Genomic DNA, 16032 nt, shown 5'->3' with positions numbered 1-16032 from the left:
CATCTTCCACTAGACCGGGTTGCTCAGAGCTCCATCCAACCTGGCCTTGAACACTTCCAGAAAGGGAACATAGCACAGCACAGCACTAACTGCTTGATTTACAACGTTCCTCTGATCAGGACCAGTGCTCGAGTTTCCCTGTGAGATGACTGCATTCAAGTAGAGTGCCACAGCTGAGGTGCTGGGGACAAAGTGTGCTCTGCCAGGAGGAACCCCATGGCTTGTCTGTGATATTTTTGGATTAAATGAGACATAGTGGGACAGCTTGCTGCACTGTGGTGCTGCAATGGAAGGATACAGGTTCTGCGAGAGAGAGTGGGGTAGAGGATGAGTGTGGGGCAATGTCCCCCCTGTGAAGGCTCATATATATGGAGTTCCGCTACAAGAGGGATCAACAGATTGAGTTAGCTCATGTGAGTGTGGGTGAGAGGAGAAGTTAGTAAGGGTGACAGATCTTGGAAGTTCTATACTACTAGATCAGGGATAGTAGGCATAGGGATGCACCGATGCTGAGCATGGAGGAAGTGATATTTAAACAGCGACCAGCGCTCTTGAACCCCCCTGCCTTCGAGAGCCCTGACCCATGGGATTCCTCCAAGTAGCTCCTTGAAGAGGCCAAAGTTAGCTCTCCTGAAGTCCAAGGTTTTGATCCTACTTAATGCCCTGCTTCCTCCACGCAGGAACCTGAAGTTCACCATTTCATGGTCACTACAGCCGAGGCTACCTCCAGACTTCACATCCTCAACCAGTCCCTCTTTGTTCTTTAGTACAAGGTCCAGCAGAGCGCCTTTCCTTGTTGCTTCCTCCACCACTTGCATCAGAAAGTTATCATCGATGCTCTGTAGGAGTATCTATGGAGTGTATATATATGAAGTTCCTCTACAAGGGGGACAAGAGTCTGAGTTAGCTCATGTGGGTGAGAGGAGGAGACAGTAAGGATGACAGTATCTTGGCAGTTCTAAACTACTACATCAGGGATAGTAGGCATTAGAAGTCTCCTGACAGCAACACAAGGATGTCGCCAGGTCATCGAGTAGGTTCCTAAGGGGACTATAATGCCCCTGGAACTCACTGGCCAGGCAAAGCAACAGAGTGCCAACAGCCTCGAGCCCTAGGATAGCTTCTTAGCAGAGCTGCCAGGTGGGCCAAGAAGGGTGATGCTCACCTGGACCTGGTCCTGACCAGCAAGGGAGAGCTGCTCAGGGATGTGATCACCAGTGTCAGCCCTGGCTGTCATGGCCATGAAATAGTGGAGTCCCAAGCTCAAAGGGCAGTGAGGAAGGCCGGTAGTACAACACCAGTCAGGGGACTCCAAAGCAGAAGACTTTGATGTACTTGGGAGACTGGTACAAGTGGTGCCACGAGAAGCAGCTCTGAAGGGTGAAGGAGCCTGGGAAATTTTACAGTCTTTAGACAGATTTGCCTGTAAAATTGCCAGCTTCATGTATTTTCTCTTTATTTTCATCAGGATGAGTTTATGAAGTAAGGGAGTTGTTTCCTTTTTAGTCAAAGGAGGCCAGGCTTGTGCGAAGGAATGAAGAAAGGGAAAATTTTCCTGTGTTTTACAGATACAACACCATTACCTGCATTTCTGATCTCTGTAGTCCTAACTCTGCAGCAGGGAGTGTGGAAGCTCTCAGGTCCCTTCATCTGCCCTGCATTTCAGCATGTGAAATGAAACTAACCAAGGCATAAGGTTGATCTTAATTCTGTTCACAAACTAAAACATTGCATATGTCAGCAGATTGGCCCATACACCTAAAGAAGAATCACACTTTGCTGCAAAATAGCGTATCTGTGTCCAGGAATCTCAGGAGGTAATGCAAGGTGATTCCTGGGTTCATGGAACTGTTCAAATGCCTCGTCTCTGTTTCTGTAATGATGGCTTCAATGTCTTGATCTTCTATAGACTCTAATCATGGACGTTGACATTTCTTGAGTGATTGCTCTGAACGGATTAACATGGTAGGCTGTTAGTTTTGGAGGGTATAAGGGCAGTAAAAAGAAGAACTTGGCATTTGGCAAAAGAAAAGGGAAGAAAAGGATGTGGCCAGGGCTGTTCGGGGGCACCTGTGGATCAGCCCTGCACCCTCTGTGAATTTCTTCTGGGGTCAGGGAGAACCTGTGAGTTTTCCATAATTTGAAAACATGACGGAGAAGGAAGGGCGGCATCAATGAGGCTGGAAGGGACCCCAGGAGGTGTCTCGAACAACCTCCTGCTCAAAGGAGATAGACACCAGAGTACTTAGGGCTTTATCCAAACACATCTTGATTGCATTCCAGGATAGACACAAAACACACTGCCTCGGAAAGAGCTTCCAGTGCTTGACCATCCTCATGCTAGAAAGGTTTCTCCCTATAGCTAGCCTTAGTGTCTGTTGTTGCAGCCCATTGCCTCTTGTCCTTGTGTCATGGACATGAGCCCGACTCCATCTTGCTGGGAACTGTGCAATGCTGCTGTATGTCCCTCTCAAGATCTTCACTTCTCCAGGCTGAACAAGACCAGCCATCTCAGCTTCTACTCACACTACTGAAGTTCTCCCAGGCTGATGGCTTCAGCGCTGCTGCATTGAACTGGCTCCAGTTTATCAAGTTCACTCTGGCATAGTGGGATGTCAAAACCTAGGGAAATATTTTGGATACTGTTTAAAAAGTGCTGAGCAGATTGGCTGTGCTCCTGCTCATACAGCCCAGGATGCTGTGGGCCTTGTTTGATGGTGGCTCATGTTTTACTGAATGAAACCCAGAGAGAACAAGACCCTTTCCCACAGAGCTGCTACAAGCCTGAGCAGTCCCCTAAGATCATTGCAGGGTCTTAGTCCACCTCAAGGTCAGGACTTAATGACTATCATGAGGTTCCTATTGGCTCATCCCTCCAGTCTGTCAATGGCCCTTGGAATGGCAAGCCGGCCTCTAGTGTAGTGTCTGTTGTCCTCAATGTCATGTCTTCTACAAATGCTATGAAACACCACTCTCTCATCTCCTATGGGCCATTAAAAACATGTTGAACAGGGCAGGTTGCAAGACAGACCCTTGCCGTTCCCTGCTAGCTACAGGTCCCCAGGCTAAGTACAAAACATTGACCATGCCTCCCCATGCCTGACCACCCAGATGGTTTTTCTTACCTATCTACTTCTCCACCCACACAGACCATAAAATCCCATCCTGGACACAAGAATGTTGTGGGAGATCATGTTGAAATTCATGCTGACTTTCCATTGCAAGCTGCTCCCCGACGTCCAGACCAGAAAGTAAAGAGGATGGCCAGGCACATTCTCCTCTGGGTAAACCCAGTCACCTTCTCTTTCTGACTGCAAGAAATGTGATCCAAGTGCACAAGCTGTGGGGCACAGCCATTTACTTCTATTTTAACTGTTGCAGAAGTAGTCAGCACTCATCTTCATTCCCTGGAATTGCCTTACAGGTTTAGACTGGTTTGTCATTTGGACTGTTGCTGTGCTTGGGGGGTGCCGTCCTTGAAGGACAGCTGTACCAACCTCTGCCACCACACCTTGGCAATTGGTTCAGTGCGTGCCACAACTCTGTCTCTGACATGAACGGCTCCAGCTCATCCTGTCTGTGCCCCTGGCTGAGGGCATTGCTGCACATTTGGGCTGAAACACAGATGCTGTCCAACCAGGCATGCTCATATTTGGCATAAGAAACCTGGTATCAAGGATCCAAGACCCCATGTGTGCAAAGGTTTTTTTTCAAAGCAGAGATATACATGGACAAAGGAGAGCTGAATGTCTTTGTAGCCCTAAATATACAAACTCAATATGAAATGCCTAAAATCACTCAACTGAAAACATCCCCCGCTCAGCTTGAAATAATAGATCCTTCCCTGTCACCTTTCTTCTGTCCAGCCTAAATATGAGACAAAAAAAGTGATTCTCATGCCCAGCTCCTTTTCTGGTATGAGTAATTGCACTGATAAAAGTAAGTCTCTCTCCCCAGCTGAGGAAGGGAACATCAGTGACTCCTCCAGCCTGTTTCACAGCAGGTTCCCCTGGAGCCCCAGGAACATCTCGAGGGAGTCCAGAGGGAGCAGAAAAAGAGATGGCTTGGGCTGGTCCTCTGCTGCTGAGGTGGGCTGGTCTCCTGCGATAGAGGGAGCTCATGGCAGCCAAGAAGCACTGCAGAGAGACAGCTGTGTCCAGGAGCAGCTCCTCTGCAAAGCCCAGCAGGGCTGAGGGCTCTGCCTGCAGGCACCAAGGGGAAAGGAGTGAGGTAGAGGCAGGTTATAGGCAGTCAGGATTGGGAAGAACTTGAGCTGAGACTTTACTAAGGGAGAACTCTTCACAGCCCTCTACACGGTAAGTCACTGGATGCAGAGCAATGCAGCTCCTGTTCCTGAAGGCATCTCCAAACGTACAGCCTGTGAAATCTTTCAGGAGGACTCTCAAAGTGTCTCCGGTGTAGAGGAGGAGGATGTGCTCCAGAGTAGGGCTTCCCTGCTGCACCATCAGAGGGACAGGGCATGACGGCTGCCTTCTCCTGGCACCCTGGGGTGACTGTAGGGGTGCAAAGTCAGGTGTGTAGCCAGTGGTGCCCAGGGCTGTCCTTCAGAGCAGGGTCCCTGTACGCCAGGGGCTGTGTGCTGGGGCAAGGACTCTGCCTCCTTTCAGGGTTAGCGCTCAGCCTGCCTGGGGAGAACTCTATGCTTCTGTGGGGAAAAGATGAGGGAGAAAGGATCGACCCCCGGCAGGGCAGGGTCCTTCAGCTGTGGAGAGGGTGCTGCATGGGTCAGGGCTGCTCACAGAGCCAGCTCATGCCCAGGTCATTTCCAAAGGGACTTTTCACGAGTACGTTCAGTGCAGGGGATTCCTGCTGGAGTCTGTGCTGTCTTGAATCTGCGATTCCGGTTTTCTTCAGCTCAGCTTGGTGGCAATGGAAACCCAGCTGTGCAGGTCAGAGCAGGGGCTGAGACTCTTCAGCCATCACACTGAGGTTTGCTAGGAACCTCAGCAAGTGCCTTTACCCCCCACCAGCCTGTAGATAAAACCAGCATCACCTTTCCATTTTCACCAGGGTTTGTGTGACCTGTTCTTTCAGCCCTGCACACACAGAGTGGTTGCAGGGCAGAGCTGTGCCCATGGGGACTGGGATGGGGTCTGTGAGCATGGGCAGGGAAGAAGCACGGGGCCAAAGAAACAAGTCCCAGCAGGGACAGCTCCAGGCAGTGGAGATGTGGGTAGGGAGGGAGGAAAATGCTGATGGAAATCCTGGTTCAGGGGAGACCTGGGCACCTCTGAGCCATGCCTTGCCGGCAGACTCCTTCCCTGAGCGACACATCTCTTTTCTCCTCTCCCACGTAGCAGAACCTTTAACCCGTGAGGTCTAGGCTGTTAGTCAGCTCCTCATCCAGCAGATCAGCCAAAGAGATCAAATGCATCTCCCCTCCCATGTGCCCATTTCCCAATGACCAGGGCCCAAGGGCGACTGCCCTGAATAATTGACGTCTGGGAAATGGTGTGCAGAGCTGGGTAAGGGAAAGATTTCCTGAGTGCCCACCTGTGTCGCTCCTTGCCTTTATTAGACGCTCTTGGAATTGCTGTCAGGCTCTCTGGGAATGGGAGTTTCAGCTGTAGAGTCAGGCACAGACCCTGTGGGTCGTCCTATGCAGATGTGTCCACAGCAGTGAGGTGTGCCAACTTTCCTCTAACCTGTGAAGCTCTGGGCAATGCAGTCCATCAGACTGGGGAATAAGCTGGCTCTCCTTTAACAAGTTACCATGACTAGGACCCTTGGCTATCTCCTTGGTGTGTCCATCCAGGCGGCATGCATCTTCCAGGGGACACTATGAGCCGTGTGAGTCCTTGGCTAGAAGTGGGGAATGGAGATTTTGAAAAAGGGTGACTCGTTTCATGGTCTGCAGTACATCTCTGCTTTTAGCAGTGTCTGGTTCCTTTTCAGGGTATTATGAGAGTATAATCACCCTTGATCTTAGAAACAATCAAGTCCGTGGCAGCTGGGAACAAGACAGAGGGACAGACCAGCTCCTGTTATTCTGCACTAAGCCATAGGCAATCCTTTTCCAGCTAGGACTCACTTTATTCTCCCTGAGTGCAGCAGAAAACATTCTCCAATTGCCTTTTGCCATCCCCTTCCTTAGCACTGGGAGATCAGACAATGACAACCCCCTCTGCATTAGGAGCAGATCTGTCTGACAAAGTCAAAAGCACCAGGACTGGCCCCTGACCCCAGTGTTCCAATGAACCCAGAGCTGCAGAGCAGGGCTGACTCCTCAGCACCCAGCAGGCAGCACCACTGCTCATCACGGCACACTCAGCCAGCACAGACAGGAGCTCCAGCTGTGGAGCTGAAGGCAGGTCTGCTAGAAAAGGAAAATAATATAACCTGTAGACCTGGAGGTAGGTCTAGGAGAAAGGGCTTTGACTTTTCTCAGAGAATTCTACCCTAACTTGTCACTGTCTCTTTTTTTTCAGACAGTGCTCCATGCTGAGTGGAAGCAAATGTCCAACAGCAGCTCCATCACCCAGTTCCTCCTCCTGGCATTCACAGACACACAGGAGCTGCAGCTCTTGACCTTCTGGCTCTTCCTGGGCATCTACCTGGCTGCCATCCTGGGCAATGGCCTCATCATCACTGCCATAGCCTGCGACCACCACCTCCACACCCCCATGTACTTCTTCCTCCTCAATCTCTCCCTCCTTGACCTGGGTGCCATCTCCACCACTGTCCCCAAAGCCATGGCCAGTTGCCTCTGGGACACAATGGCCATCTCCTACATGGGATGTGCTGTACAGTTGTTTTTCTTCCTTTTCTTGATCACAGCAGAGTATTGCCTCCTCACCGTCATGGCTTATGACCGCTACCTTGCCATCTGCAAACCTCTGCACTACGGGACCCTCCTGGGCAGCAGAACTTGTGTCCACATGGCAGCAGCTGCCTGGGGCAGTGGGTTCCTCTATGCTCTCATGCACACTGCCAATACATTTTCACTCCCCATCTGCCAAGGCAATGCTGTGGACCAGTTCTTCTGTGAAATCCCCCAGATCCTCAGGCTCTCCTGCTCAGACTCCTACTTCAGGGAAGTTGGGCTTCTCCTGCTTAGTGCCTGTTTAGGTTTTGGTTGTTTTATTTTCATTGTGCTGTCCTATGTGGAGATCTTCAGGGCCGTGCTGAGGATCCCCTCTGAGCAGGGTCAGCACAAAGCCTTTTCCACGTGCCTCCCTCACCTGACCATTGTCTCTCTCTTTATCAGCACTGGCATCTTTGCCAACCTGAAGCCCCCCTCCACTTCCTCCCCATCTCTGGATCTGGTGGTGTCATTTCTGTACTCGGTGGTACCTCCAGCTGTGAACCCTCTCATCTACAGCATGAGGAATCAGGAGCTCAAGGATGCACTGAAGAAGCTGATTCTGTCATTTATTCCTCTGCAGAAATAAGCTGCCCTTCTCTCTTTAGAAGTGAATTTCTAATTCACCTCTGAAGCATCCTGTGCATGAGGCATTTTGTCTGTGACAGTCCTGTTTGTCCAGGAATGTCTGCATCCACTCATCTTCCCCAGAGGCACAACCCAGCCTGTCTGACCTAGAGGACTTTGCATGATTTTCTGGCAGAATGGTACAGCAGGACTCTCCTGTTACTTCTCTGTAATAAAAGATGATTTTCTCAGTACCAGAGTCTGGATGTCAGGCTCTTCTTCCAAAGCTGAGGTAGGGATCAGGCTGAAGTAATTGCCCCTATGAGCATGGTGCTACCCCTTGCTTCTCCATGGGTTCAGCACTGAAGGGCGTGGGGAGATGTGTTAGAGAATGAGCCTGTGTGGATGTTTCACACGTGGGTGCCCAGTGCGGAGAAAAATGATGAGTGATCCACAGGGATCTGCCTGGGACCATGTCCCTGTGCCTTTCAGGAGCCACTGCCCTGCAGGCAGCACTGCCAACTCAGGGCAATGCCCAAGATGACATCCCTGGTCAAGAGCAGAGCTGTTTCTGCGTGCACCAGTTTGGGCAGGCTTTTCTCTTACTGGTGTAGCAGGAGCTGCCTGGGGAACCCTTAGGGCAGGAGTCTTTTGCTCAGGAGAGGGACTGGTACAGAGGGGCTGCCAGAAATAGGCAATAAGATTCTCTTTGAGACAAGGCCAGCAGACACAGGGAGATGCTGGCTTCTGTCTCCTCATGCCATGGCTGGTGCCATCCCTGGGGCTGATGGGGAACCTGAGACTCCTCTCTGTCCCTCAGGACCTGCTGTGCCCTCCAGATGGGCTGTGGCTGTGGGGTGAGTGTCCAGAGCTCTGCGGCACCCTGTGCTGAGCACTTCTGTGGAACCAGCCCCACTGTGCTGTGCTGCTGGGCTGGGGATGGGTCAGTGGAGATGGGGAGAGCTGGGGAGGAGCTGGTCTGGGCTGGAAAGTGTCTGGGGGAGAATATGATGGTGCAGTAGGCAATCCCTGCTCTGGAGCACGACCTCATATCATCCCTGGGTTTCAGCTGGTCAAGTCTTTAGAGGGTGTACTAGGGGATAACATCATGGCCCTCCAAGTGCTAGATCCCAACTGATACACAGAGGCCCAGGGCAGAGCCGGTGAAAGGAAATGTCAGTCCTATCTGATAACCTGATAAACCTCTTCAGTGTAATGACTGGCTGGGTCGGTGAGTAGAGATTGTCCACCTGGAATTCAATAAGGCTTTCAACACTGTCCTCCATCAAATCCTCATGGAGAAGCTGGTGCAGCACGGACTGGACAAGCAGACAGTGAGGTGGACTGAAAACTGGCTGAATGGTGGGCACCAGAGAATGGTGATCAGTGGCATGAGGTCTCGCTGGAGGCTGGTCATTAGTGGTGCTCTGCAAGGAGCCATGCTGGCTCCAGTCCTGTCCCTTCCAATCTCAGCTGTGCTTCTGTGATTTTGTGATGCTGTCACAGACTTTCTGGGAAACCAGTGCTGTCAGATCTGTCTCTGAATTGTCCAGTGCATGGATGTGCATAGAGTGATGAAGAAAAAGGGGGAATTAAGTGGTTGTGTGTGGTTACAGTGAGCTTCAGAGTCATGTGGATATCAGAGATGGTGTGAGACAGCACACAGCAGGAGTGCTGCCAGGGATGGACAGGCCTGTGAGGCACGGAGAAGGAGTCATCTTTTATGATAGAAAAGCAGCAGGAATGTACAGATCTCTGCCTTGGGACAGGGGATGGGCCCTCTGTGAGCTTATGGAAGACCAACACTGTCCCGAGTAAACACTACAACAGACAGAACCCAAGTCATGGGCCGAATGAACTCAGTGGACATTCTGTGGACATTTTACAGGGATGGTCCATAAACTAAGGGAATGATACTTTTGTATAAATCGAAGGATGGGAAGGGGGGTGATGATTAATGAGGATGTATTGGATAATGTGAGACCTGAGCATGCTGTAAATAGCATGGAATGAGGGGAGGGGGTTGTCCTGGTTTTGGCTGGGATGGATGTAGTTGTCTTCATAGCAGCTTTTCTTGTTCTGTATGTTCTGGATTTGTGACAAAACCAGTGTTGAAAACACAGGGCTGTTTTAGTTAGTGCTGAGCAGGGCTTGTAGAGCATCAAGGCCTTTTCTGCTGCTCACACTTCCCATCCAGTGAGTAGGCTGGGGGTGCACAAGAAGTTGGGAGGGGACACAATGAGGATAGATGACCCCAAGGGATATTCCATGCCGTATGACATTGTACTCAGCAGTAAAAACTGTAGAGATGGAGGAGGAAGAGGGGACATTCAGAGTTGTGGTGCATGTCTTCCCAAGTAACAGTTATGCATGACGGAGCCCTGCTTTCCTGGAGATGGCTGAACATCGGCCTGCTGGTGGGAAGTAGTGAATGCATTGGCTGCTTTTGCTTGGCACTTGCGCACAGCTTTATCTATTAAAATGTCTTTATCTCAGCCCACGATTTTTCCCACTTTTACCCTTCCAAGTCTGTCCCCCATCCTAGTGGGGAGGAGTGAACCAGTGTCAGTGTGGAGCTGAGCTGCCTACTGTGATTTACCCACCACACTCCAGCCCCTCGAGATCTCCCTGGATGGCACCTCTGCCCTCCAGCTTATTGACTGGCTCTTCCACAGTTGGGTGGCATCTGCAAACCTGACAGAGTGCACTTCATCATTTCCTCCATGTCATTGGTAAAGATGTTAACCGGGACAGACCCCAGGGTGAACACTTGCAGTACTCCATGTGTTGCTGGGCTGCAGGCAGAGAACCACTCCTTCACTATCAGACTCTGAACCCCACCACCAAACCAGCTCTCCAGACTGTAATGTTCTTCTTTGGACATCTGGCTGGTCCCAAAGAGTTGTGCTGAAAGGCCTTAAACCAAACCAGCAGCCAATCAGAATTGATGTTGCCCAGGGCTCAGTACTGGGGACAGATCTGTGTATCTTTATCAATGATCTGGATGAGAGGATCAAGTGCACCTTCCGTAACATTGTAGACGACAGCATGTTGGGTGGGAGTGTTGTTCTGCTTGAAGGTAGAAGGACTCTGCAGAGGGACCTGGACAGGCTGGAAAATTGGGCCGCAGCCAATTGTATGAGGTTTAACACGGCCAAGTGCCAGGTTTTGCACCTGAGTCACAGCAACCCCATGCAATGCTACAGGCTTGGGGAAGAGTGGCTGGAAAGCTGCCCGGCAGAAAAGGACTTGGGGTGCTGGTCGACAGCCGGCTGAACATGAGCCAGCAGTGTGCCCAGGTGGCCAAGAAGGCCACCAGCATCCTGGCTTGTATCAGGAATAGTGTGGCTAGCAGGAGTAGGGCACTGATCGTGGCCCTGTACTCGGCACTGGTGAGGCCACAACTCGAATCCTGTGTTCAGTTTTAGGCCCCTCACTACAAGAAAGACATTGAGGTGCTGGAGCGTGTCCAAAGAAGAATAACAAAGCTGGCCCTCAGCTGGCCGTGGTCTGCCCGTTTATCAACACTGCAGTGTTTCCCTACCTGAAGCCCCCTTCCATCTCCTCCCCATGTCTGGATCTGGGGGCAGCTGTGCTGTACTTTGTGGTACCTCCAGCAGGGAATCCCCTAATTTACACCATGAGGAACCAGGAGATCAAGGATGGCTTTAAATAAGTGATTCCATGGACATTTGCTAATAGAAATTAGATTACCAACTCGCTGCACAAATGCTTCTCAGAGTATCTGGATTTAAGGGGTTTTTTTATTTCTTTCTTTGTTGTAGATGTTGTGGGGATTTTTTGGTTTTTTTGTAGTATCATTATAATTATCATCATAGCTGATGTTATTTTTAATTCATGGTTTTTAGGTTTCTACACAAATATCAGTATTTATGTCAGAACATCTGAGTCATGCACCTACTCTGCGTGTATAGGGGCACCGGGTGCTCTTATAAAAGCATGTTTAAGACAGGCTCAGTGTTAGCCTCTCTTGTAGCATCTCTAATAAAAGAGGATCTCCTGATCTCCTTGGTGCAGTTCTTTCATGCTGGACTATTTGTACAAAGAGACCTGAGGACCCTAACAACTGAAATTCCTCTTCCTCTATGTGTTCAGGACTAAAAAGCTTCGTGTCTGTTTGTGACCTTCTAGAGACACAGGACTGGATTTAGGAGTCGTCAGTCGATTCTGGCAAGTAAGATGGTAAGTTTAATGGAGGGATGTACCCAGGGCTTTCACACAGGAGGAGAATCTGGAGCTGCCTGGAGAGCACGGAGGTTCTCATGGGACAGCATGTTCCTGGGGTGGAGTGGATGTGGAAGAGGTCTTCTCCAGTTCTTCCTCACCAGTCTACAGCCAGAATTCCCACACAGGGACACACTTGTCCAGATGTGACCACACCACGGCACACCGGAGGGGGATGAAAACTGAAGATGTCTGGGTTGGCCACGGTCCTCCTAGCGCGGCCCCATATGCAGTTGACCTTGTTCATGGTGAGCATGCACCACTGGCTGGTATGATGTCCTTCAGAGTGCCCAGGTCCTTCTCCTCAAGATCACTGCTCAGCCAGTCAGGATCCATTCTGCCCTGATATATGGGGTTCAGAATTCAGGCCTAGAGGTGAGGAGTATCCATGGCACAAAGAAAAGTTTGTCATTTGCACCCTGTGTCCCCTTTTCTCTTCTCCAGGAGATCCTGAGAGACATGCAGCCCCGCCATGGAGAGAACAGAGCCCTGGCCTTGGGGGTCCTCAAACGTCTCGTGCTGCCCCACAGAATGAGCAGCCTGCCCTGAGTAGTGGTAATCAGACAGGTGTTTTCATTGGCCACTTGTTCCTGCACAACTGAGGATGGTTCTCAGCTAAACAAGTTTCAGCAGGTTCATTTGTTTTGTTTAAATACACAGAGAGCCTGGCTCCTCAATTACACAAAGTCTCTGGGTCATGCAAGTTGGGTGAATACTTAAGTAGAAGGGGATGAATAAGAACAATAATTTCATGACAGCATAATTACAAGTGCAAAAAGGAAGCCAAATGCGATGAAGGAAAGATAAGGTTGAGCTGTCATGACATTCACAGGGAAATATATTAAAAAGAAAGTAGTCAGTCTCTAGCTGCTGAAACACATCTAGCCATCAGTGTTCTCAGGGCATGCTTGAGATCCTGGTTCCTCATGCTGTAGATGAGGGGGTTTAGTGTTGGAGGTACTAAAGTGTACACAACAGCAACCATCACGTCCAGAAGTGGGGAGGAGATGGAGGGTGGTTTCAAATGGGCAAATACTGCAGTGCTGACAAACAGGGAGACCACAGCCAAGTGAGGAAGGCACATGGAAAAGGCTTTGTGCCATCCTTGCTCAGAGGGAATCCTCAGCACAGCCCTGAAGATCCGCACATAGGACAGCACAATGAAAGCAAAACACCCAAAGACTAAACAGACACTAACCACAATAAGTCCAACTTCCCTGAGGTAGGAGTCTGAGCAGGAGAGCTTGAGGATCACGGGAAGTTCACAGAAGAACTGGTCCACATCATTGCCTTGGCAGAGGGGGAGTGAAAATGTATTGGCAGTGTGCACGAGAGCATAGAGGAACCCAGTGCCCCAGGCAGCTGCTGCCATGTGGACACAAGCTCTGCTGCCCAGGAGGGTCCTGTAGTGCAGGGGTCTGCAGATGGCAAAATAGCGGTCATAGGCCATGATGGTGAGAAGAGAAATCTCTGCTGTGATCAAGAAGAGAAAGAGAAACACCTGGGCAGCACATCCTGAGTAGGAGATTGCCCTGGTGTTCCAGAGGCAATTGGCCATGGCTTTGGGGAGAGTGGTGGAGATGGAGCCGAGGTCAATGAGAGACAGGTTGAGGAGGAAGAAGTACATGGGGGTGTGGAGGCGGTGGTCGCAGGCTATGGCAGTGATGGTGAGGCCGTTGCCCAGGACGGCAGCCAGGTAGATGGCCAGGAAGAGCCAAAAGTGCAAGAGCTGCAGCTCCCGTGTGTCTGCGAATGTCAGAAGGAGGAACTGGGTGATGGAGCTTCGGTTGGACATTTGCTGTGTCAGTGAATGGGGACGTGTTAGGGCACTCTTCTATTTCAGTTCTTATGAAAAACATCACAGGCTGCGTCTCCCTTTTCAGGAAGACCTCTGGCAAGTCCCTTGTGTAAAGTGCAGTTGGTGCTGGCCGAAGATTTCCCAAGGGAACTGTGTCCTCTGCTGTGCATAAGATAGAAGGAAGTTCTGCCTTGCAGATTAAATCTACTCATGTTATCAAAGAACTTTTTAGCATAGTTGCTCCCAGTTCACACGACTGCAGAGCAGAGCTGTGGAGATCTGGTTTTGTTTATTCCCCTCCGGTTGTCCCACCACAGCTCAGCAGTGCTTTTACGGCCTTTCTGCTGCCCTTCAAGTGAAATCTGGTGGGTCCTGAGAGGCAAAGGGACTGTCCCTTAGTGCAGAGTGAGGAGAGCTGGTCTCAGCTGCCCTGTGCTGGCACCTTTTGGAGCTGGAGGACAATCGCAGACAGGTGTTCCTCTCAAAAGAAACTGGACACTGCTGAGAGCAGAGGAATCCAGTTTCCAAGGGCACATCCCCAAAGCCCTCAGCGCAACTCGTCTTACCTGAGCAGGATCTCGGCCCTCTCCCAGCCAGGGACACACAGGGTTCATTACAGCTGCCTGCATGAAAGCTTCCAGCAGCATTTTGGTGGCCTTGGTGCTTCAGTGTCTTCTCCGTGGGGCTCTAGATAACACAGAGATGCCGTGGTTGAGCTGTGTCCTTGCAGTAGGAAACCTGCAGCCCAGCAGGATCACACAGTGAGAGTGAAATGTCCAAAACCTAGCATGTCCTGAAGGGAGGGTGAGATCACTGCCAGCCCTGCATGATGAAGCAAGCAGAGCCCCACAGTTTTACAGGTGATGTGGCTGCTTCTCCTCCATGGACATGTCTGCATAAGAAGATCCACAGCACTGGTACTCAGCAGCACCTGAATCCTCACTCACCTCATTAGTGGTTGTTTGTGTGGTGGTAGAAGGGAACTGATCACCTGGTGTCCATGGCATCAAGGGTGGGGGGCTCTGCTGGGTGGGAGAGGAGAACATGAGGATGCTCCAGGGAAGATGCCTGCACTGCACATGGGGGCAGGAGGCACCCGAATCCCCCCTCCACTGCATTTCTGGCAGCGGATTCCTCTCCCTCCCTGCCCACGGCTCTGCTGCCTGCAGCTCTCCCTGCTGGGAGCTGTTTCTCTGTCTCAGCTTCTCCTCTCTGTCTGGGCACACAGAACCCTACTCACACACTGTGTGCTCAGCTCCGCTGTGCAGAAACCTCCAGGCAGGAGATGACTGCCCAGGGGCATCTCTGTGAGTGCGGGGGCTGTTCAGACCTAACTAGAGCTGGGTGCTCAGTGCCTTCCTCCGAGCAGAGAAGTAAATTCCCTTCTCCCACTGCCCACCCAGTCCACCAAGAGGAGAAATGTCAAAGCAGAGAGTGCTTCCCTTTCAGATAAATGCTACCTTGAAGTCCTTCTTCAAAAGGACCCTCTGCCAATGTCCTGGGGGTGATGGGCAGCTGTGAGCAGCCCTGACCCATGCAGCACCCCCTAAACAGCAGAAACTCCTTGCCCTGGCCAGGGTCTCATTTTCACCCTCAGCTTCTCCCCCCAACACCGTGAGGTGGTCCTGGGCAGGCTGAAAGTTGACCCTGGCAGGCAGCAGAGTCCTGCCCTGGCACAGAGACAGGGCAGTGGGACCCTGCTCTGAAGGACAGCCCTGGGCACCCCTGGCTGCACACCCACCTTCACACCCTGCAGCCATCACTGGGAGAGGGCAGTCTCATGCCCTGTGCCTCTGATGGTGCAGCAGGGAAGCCCTGCTTTGGAGCACCTCTTTCTCTTCCACTCTAGCCATGGGTTGTGCTAGGTTTTGGAGTCCTGTGCAGGATACTCCTGTGCATTGCAGTCAGAGACTTACTGTGTGAAGGACTGTGAAGATTTCTCTTCGAATGAGCTCTCTACATTCTCCAACAACTGACTGCCTTTAATCTCTCTGTCCTCTTCCCTCAGTGCCTGTAGGCATTCCCTCAGCCCTGCTGGGCTTTGCAGAGGAGCTGCTCCTGGGCATAGCTGTCTCTCTGCAACACTGCCCACTTGTCATGAGCTCACTCCATCCCAGGAGCCCATCCATGTTCAGCAGCTGAGGACCAGCCCAAGGCATCTCTCCTTCTGCTCCCTTTGGACTCCCTTGAGATGTCCCTGGGGCTCCAGGGGAGCCTGCTGTGAAACAGGCTGAAGGAATCACTGATTTTCCCTCCCTCAGCTGGGAAGAGACACTGCTTTCCAGCAGTAGCATTACTCCTATCAGTGACAGCTTTACACCAAATTCTCACCTTGCCTTGTCCCGTCAGCAGAAAGGACAACCAGACTGTGCCAGGGAGGGATCTCCTTTACCCCTGCTGTGGGGAGGAGTGCAGCTGAGTCGATCGAGGCATCTCATTTGTGGATTTGTGGTCCTGGGTCTAGAAGGGAACTCAGCTTCCTCTGATTCAGACCACAAGCCCATGGGAACAGAAATTGCTCTTGTGCCAGTGAAGTGTGCATAAAATAGGCACCAGCGTGAGAGGTCCTTGTCTCAGCTCCAACACTGGTTAATGGAGA

General features: G+C 51.2%; 2 protein-coding genes across 2 annotated transcripts; one reads left to right on the top strand and one right to left on the bottom strand.

Annotated features, from left to right (window-relative positions):
- Positions 1–6476: 6476 nt before the first annotated feature.
- Positions 6477–7412, top strand: LOC142365055 (olfactory receptor 14A16-like). The gene has a single exon (XM_075445500.1). It carries the CDS (start codon positions 6477–6479, stop codon positions 7410–7412), a length of 936 nt encoding a protein of 311 aa, XP_075301615.1.
- A 5079-nt stretch (positions 7413–12491) lies between these two features.
- Positions 12492–13430, bottom strand: LOC142365100 (olfactory receptor 14A16-like). The gene has a single exon (XM_075445547.1). It carries the CDS (start codon positions 13428–13430, stop codon positions 12492–12494), a length of 939 nt encoding a protein of 312 aa, XP_075301662.1.
- Positions 13431–16032: the final 2602 nt, after the last annotated feature.

The sequence above is a fragment of the Opisthocomus hoazin genome, chromosome 31 (assembly GCF_030867145.1).
Source record: "Opisthocomus hoazin isolate bOpiHoa1 chromosome 31, bOpiHoa1.hap1, whole genome shotgun sequence".
NCBI classification, from domain to species: domain Eukaryota; kingdom Metazoa; phylum Chordata; class Aves; order Opisthocomiformes; family Opisthocomidae; genus Opisthocomus; species Opisthocomus hoazin.
This window is presented reverse-complemented; position numbering and strand designations above follow the sequence as displayed.

Coding starts and splice junctions, on each gene's coding strand:
- LOC142365055 (XM_075445500.1), top strand. CDS start 6,477: ATGTCCAACAGCAGCTCCATCACCCAGTTCCTCCTCCTGGCATTCACA.
- LOC142365100 (XM_075445547.1), bottom strand. CDS start 13,430: ATGTCCAACCGAAGCTCCATCACCCAGTTCCTCCTTCTGACATTCGCA.